Genomic DNA, 6853 nt, shown 5'->3' on the forward strand with positions numbered 1-6853 from the left:
TCGAGGCTGACTTGAAATTAATAATTAATTAGGTCAAGCGGCTAGGCACAAGCACTGCACCAGACAAAGTCTCGAGACACTAGAGACTTTTGTAGGTCTATTACCAAATTCAATTGCACCTAATAATTCTAAGAACTCTTAGTTTTGTACATGTGCGCAAAGATGCCAACAGACAGTGGACTGGCTAGCTAATGAAGGGGTCAAATGCAAAAGAGACAACAAGTGCTGCTTGTGGGAGTCGGTACCCGCAAGACAACTGCGTGAGGGCTGCTACACTCTGGCCCTCACAGACAGGGAGCATTATCAGCACATGAAGGGGAATCCACCAGTTGACCTTTAATCAAATGGACGATAGGGGTTCAATAGAAAGACAACCTGAGATTTGGCATATTCGGGTCTCACAGTGGGATACCACAGATCACCTTCTCATTGGTTCTGCAGGGAGCTTGGATAGCGAGCAGGCAATTAGAAAAATAGTGACAATCTGTTCAAAATGGCTCAATCGAATGGATGGCAGTAGGTGCAAAATTTCAGTGGTTTCCTGGTTATCGGGCGTCAAAGTTGTTTCCGGGTTATCAGGCGTCCTCAAAACCCGAAGTGGTTTACTAGAAATGAACCTAATGCCACTTAGCATTCAACATGTGGCTCTAGGAGGAGAGAGAATACTGCCTTCATCGGGCAGGTATTCCTCCTGCTTCTTCTCCGCTCGATATTTTCCTTAGTCGTTGGATCAAGCAGCTGCAAATCAATGGCTAAGGTTTGATGAGCAGGTTAGTGGGTTCGAGTGATCCCCAGCGGACCCGAAATCTTTGTTATGTCGTCTCTATTCCCCTCTTCGGGTCCTCTTAAAGTTTTTTCGGGTTCTCTTGTTTTCGTCCTGTTTGCCCCTCGACCGCTTAATCTCAGACCATGGTTCGGGCGGTGGAGGCTATGTGTTTTGTTTTTCTTGGGCCCTAGGCCCGGTTCTTGAGAAGTTGACTCTTTTCCCAAAGCTAGAAGTGATTGCTAAATTTTTTAGCCCTCTTCTTCTTTGGGTGCGATGCATTTTATGTAATATATTTTTATAGTGACAAGATAATAGAAGGACCGAATCTTGCTTTAGCGAAAAAAAAGACAATTGATTTCACCATGCATAGTTCTTTAGATACTTTTTAATCTTCATTTGCCACCACTATTGCATCTCTTCTAGAATTAACGTTTATGTTTGCATGATATAAGTACTTGAGTCCAATACTACTGACAACGAAATCGATATTGTAGCTTAGTAGATAGTGTGCAATTGTTACTAGTAGAAGGGACAAAAGCAGTCACATAAACATATGCAACATAAAAATAGAAGAAAAGACACAAAGTCACAAATAAAGAAAAAATCAATATATTATATTATATTCACTTGAGAAGCCAATCAAAACTAGTACATTAATACATGCATTGCCATATATATCTATATATATATATATATATATATATATATATATATATATTCGTTTGAGCTAGTTATAACAATTTAACTATTATAACTGACTCAACTTATCCGACTTAGACTATCAAATCGACTAGAGATTCGACCGACTTTGCAATGTGGATTTCCAAAGTCAACTAGCCCCCCAACAAGCTATATTTTAACATTATTTGCAGGGAAAGGTGTAGGTAGATAGAGGGACAAGTTTGAGATACCATATCTATGATACCATTGTGAGGCACAGAAAAATGAAATTTGATTAATGATAAGCATGTATTTCTTTATTCATTCATATAATACACATAAATATATAAATTCACAACCCTTGGTTTCATCTTCCAAGATGTCTCTTGGACTCCTCATGACTATTTAATTTTGCTTGTGGCTTCTTTTCTTCCATAGAATTGAATATTCCATACTTAGATAACCCATAAGGATTATGTTTCCAACACCACTTGTAGGAGCCTTCAATCAAGAACCCACAACATACATTTCCTTAGGAACGCACCCATACCTTGGTGTGCATTTATTAATGTATTTGTGCACATATCGAAGCAAAGGCCAACAATATTACACTTAGAGTAAATAATGAAGCAATTATAGGAGGAATATGTGATGATTGAGCTCAAAGTACGATGTACATGGCATGCCTTTTGAAGGAGATACATGTGTAATGATAGAGAATGACATGGATGAATTAAAACGAGAATATTTCTAGGATACATATAGGAAGTTGATGCTTGGAAATGATGAACATATACATACAACACAATCATATCTACAATGACATAATTGATATCATTATGCAAATCAAAATAAAATTGTAAATACATTACTAACAACATTTCACATACACAAGAGAAAGTCAAGTGAAACCCCAACTTCAAAACACATTGTCCATGGATCCTCTCTTTTTGTTTGTAGCATCAAAATCTATACAATATATGCTATCAAATTGATCCTTATTTTTCCTCCACTACAAATTGTATTGGACTACCAAGGTGAAAGGGCATGGAAAACTTTTTTCTTTCATTATCTCTCTATTTCAAATACCTCTTCATAAATCTTTGTACTCTTACAACTTTATTCTTTGTTGCTTCAATAATATCTATCTTTAATAATTGATATTCTTCACCCATAACTTCCATAACAACTCCTTTTTCGTAACTTTCTATTTTTCTTAACCGTTGTTCTCTTCCCTTGGTTGGTATTCTCTTACCTCCGCATAGCATTCATCCATTTTCTTATAACTCCTCCATGAATCCCACCAATAATATAGAAGATTATATAACCTTCAATAAGGTTTTCAATAACCCCTTCAATAGAAATACATCTTGAAACCACCAACTCCCTTATAATACCCTTCCCACTGTATTACTATTGGCTCCGTTGTTATCAAATCATCATGGCCTTTATAAATGTGAGTCAAATTTCCATTATATTTTTTTCATTCCCACCATTGAATACTTCGACTCATGTTCCTTCAATTATCATTAACCATCTTTATATTGGTATCAATAGGTTACATTGGTTCTCCGTAGCATTAACATGTTCCACTCATACACTCTTTTCTTTTTCCCATTGTGCATGCATTGCAATGGATTGTCTTTCCTTTTATAGTGATGCCCTTGCAACGAGGAGGTTTATAGGTTTCAATATAATTTATAGTGTTGGAGTCTCCATTATGAGGAAAGTCTTCCTACTTAGGATATTTGTTTTAGAGGGAGTGTTAAAAATAATAAAGTAGAATACCAACCAATAAAATCACTTTTTGTTTTATTTATATAATATGGCAATTGTTCATATTTGTTGGAGTTTCAAACATATTGAACGCTTTAGTTATTCATGTGAGGGATATTAGATGATTGTGTACATGACCCCTTCTTCTTGCGGGAAATTATATTGTTATATAACGTATCGAATTTCAAGTTCTTTATATTTAAAAGAAGAAAATCGAATAAATGGACCACTTATGCCTGAAGTTACACATATTTCGAGTAATTGAATATTTCAATTTATCCTTTTTCAATTATCATTACCTAGCTTCACATAGGCGTCACGGTCTTGCGTTACTTCGCATAACCTTGACGTGTTCCACTCATCAACTCGTTTATGCTTCTTCATGTCAATGCTTCACAAAGTAGGTTGTTGTTGCTTTCTGGTGATGTCCTTTAATGAAGGAGAAGATGCATGTATTTTAACGTTATTGATACTGTTGGAGTGTTCATTAATGACAAGAAGATTTATATAGTAAAGTTGTGTGGTTGTTGTTGCTTTCTGGTGGTCTGTTAATCAAGGAGACGATGCATGTATTTTAACGTTATTGATAATGTTGGAGTGTTCATTAATAATAAGAAGATTTATATACAACAAAACCATCAATCAACTCAAAAAAAAATTATAATATATATATATATATATATAGGGGGGTTATATGGGTTGGAAGGGAGGTATTTTATATATACATATATATGAGAATAGTTTTTTGTATATGTGTTTTTTTTTAATTTTATTATTTTATTTTAGGTATATTTAATTTTATTTTTTTATAAATTTTTTTATTATTATTTAATATATTTAATTATGTTAAGAGTAGTGTGTATTTCATAATAAAGTTTTTATATTTTAATTTAATTAAATAATTATTATATAGATAGTAAGGATTTAATTTTTTAAGAGAATATTTTAGAATATTTTTATCGTATATATAAATTAGAGACTGAAAATTGTTTCCAAAATAACTATGCTTTTTTGTTATTTTTAATTAAATGAAATTACAAAACAATCATATAGAGGTTTCACATGCTCCACTGCTGTTATGCTGCATGTTATAAAAATGAAACAAAAACTAACAAATACCATACAAATAACATGTAGATACAATTTGTAATGCTATAAGATGAGTTTCCCACCATACATCATATAACTTGTGGATACATTTTGTCATGTTGTAACATGAGTTTCCCCGCACATTTGAGTACGTTTAAAACGTAATATGCTTAACGAGAAGTCCATAGCACTTCATCTTGTAAAAGTTTTTTGTACATGTACAATGTTGTGTGGCCTCACCTTTGTGGCACATACAATGGATTTCGTTTAACATTAAGTTATTAAGTTATTTATTTATATGGCAAAATCATGAGAATCTATAAGAATTTAATTTAATTTTTTCATTGGTACTTGAATTATGTTGGTATTAATTTAATTTTATAAGACTTAACTAATTTACATCCCAAAACAATGATAATATGATAAATTTATATTTAGAAAATTGAAATATATACATATTTTAAATTTTAATAGTTAAATTATGTTTGATATTAAATTTAAGATATGATTTGAAAAATGTTTGTGAAATTGGGTTATTTTTTTATAATTTAAGTTTTTGACTATATAGATTTAACACAATGCAAAAATTTACCATTTAAACCTGGGACCAATTATACAGGAAATCAAACCCTTCCAAATCTTGCCAGAAATAGATAACAGCCAAATTTAATGCTTAACTATTTTAATAAATATTTTAAGAATAAATTTAAAATTAAGACTAAATTCAAATTTGTATCCGTTTATTTTTCGTTTTAGAAAGACCTTTCACTGAAAAGGACTTCCTTGTTCGCATTCGATCATAGTTGGGCTATGCACATCCCAATAATTGAGTGGACACAAGAAGCTTGACGAACATAAGCGAAGCGCTCTGCAATTTCATGATGGAGAGAGTTTGGCCACGAACGCTCAAAATGTGGAAGTTAACCCGGAATATTTCAAGAGTTTAGGTGGCTACATTTATTGAGAAAGCTGCTCCATAAGCACGAGGTAAGTTCATAAATGGATAAACTTATATTTTCACTCCGCTTGCGTCATGAGCAGGTCACTAGCTTCCGTCATGGCCACGCAAGTAGCTTCTGCGATGGTTCCTCCTCTATCATTGTATCCCACGGTCTCCACGCGTAATGTCCTGAAACCAACCCATATTTATATGCTGCCAACAACATACGGGGCATTAAGGCGGAGTGATATAACTCTTCAGAGTTTCAGTTGCAGTTTATGTGGGTATTGCAGAAATGAGTATCCCCTCGTATCTTAAACGCCTTACAGCAACGCGTTTACGTTCAGGGAGAGTGGTGAGATTTGTTGTGGTGATACTCAGAAAAAGAATTGCAATGACGAGATTGCAGAAAATGGCCGCCAATCTGCAAATCAAGTACTTTGGAGGAGACAAAGCAGGTAATTTGAATGACCACCATGAATTTTCATGCAGCAGCTCTCTTTCAACTAATTCGTCCATCTACGGCCATGGTGTTAACTCAGGATGTGGACGAAATAATTTGTATGGTCATTTTCTTCTGAGAGCACTCCTGCCCTCCTGCACTTGTCTTAATGTGAAAGATGAATTGGATTCCAAATCGGGTACTGATGCTGGTATTCCCGAGTTCATTGCCTGCGATGAAGATGATGACCACTATTTCAGCGATAAGGATTCCCATTTTTCAGCTAATTCTAATTCCAATCAATCGTCCTCTGCTTCCTGCACTTACGTTTCAACAGCCAGATCTTCCAACTGTTGTTTGCAAGCAGAAATTGACAGGCAGGCAGAAGAATTTATAGCCACATTTTACAAGCAGATGCGTCTGCAGCGTCAAGATTCTTATGTGAAATGCCAAGAAATGCTGGCCAGAGGATCCAGTTAGTTGAAAATTGAAATGAAAGTAGCCGGTAATTATTTATGTATGTTTGCGTTGTCACTAATGGCAAAATGTGGAGGTTATATTGGCAGGTTTTAATGTAAATCCATGATGATTTTTTCTGTCTGAAAAATAATATTGTCAGGTTTTAATGTAAAATAAACTCACAATTAGCGTACGCATCCCGAAAAAAGTAATTTTGACAAATTCAGTATGCAATTTCTATGTCTTTCTGCGGAGATGCGTGCTTTTCTATCCGCAGCCTAAACGAAGTAAACCTTTTGTTTCAATTGTTTTCGAAATTAATATCGAGATGCAGTTCTGAGACACATCTTTCCTTTCATTTCAGCTTTTTTGATATGTATATTTGAGGACAATCTGTTTCCATGAATGTAAAACTTGTGGTATAAGCTTTAAATGCACTCCAGGATGGGCGGTTGGGTGTACAAATCCCTTAAACCAATTTAACATTCGGTTAATTATAACTCCATCCATATTTTATTAATGTGTCCTTCGCTTGAATACAAGTTTGTAGTGTTTGTTTTAAATGGAATTCCTAAGATTCGGGGCAGAACCATTGGTAAGTCCATAAAATTGAAGTAAATGAAATTTCTCAGCTTCGGAGCAGCACCACTGGTAAGTCCGTAAAAATGTAGTATTATGATCTTGATTGACGCTCATATTCTTTTATGCAGGTTTCCATTCC

General features: G+C 34.4%; 1 protein-coding gene across 1 annotated transcript; it reads left to right on the plus strand.

The window, feature by feature from the left end:
* Positions 1-5479: 5479 nt before the first annotated feature.
* On the plus strand, positions 5480-6441 carry LOC149198061 (uncharacterized). Its single transcript, XM_089404053.1, has 2 exons — positions 5480-6239; positions 6293-6441. The coding sequence occupies exon 1, from the start codon at positions 5527-5529 to the stop codon at positions 6151-6153; it is 627 nt and encodes a 208-aa protein (XP_089260179.1). The 5' UTR covers positions 5480-5526; the 3' UTR covers positions 6154-6239; positions 6293-6441.
* The last annotated feature ends 412 nt before the right edge of the window (positions 6442-6853 follow it).

Source organism: Pinus tabuliformis, chromosome 2_2 (genome assembly GCF_031772625.1).
Source record: "Pinus tabuliformis cultivar Carrire ecotype Pingquan chromosome 2_2, CPIR1, whole genome shotgun sequence".
NCBI lineage: Eukaryota > Viridiplantae > Streptophyta > Pinopsida > Pinales > Pinaceae > Pinus > Pinus tabuliformis.

Excerpts from the sequence above, each read along its gene's own strand:
- LOC149198061 (XM_089404053.1), top strand. The coding sequence starts at position 5,527 with ATGAGTATCCCCTCGTATCTTAAACGCCTTACAGCAACGCGTTTACGT.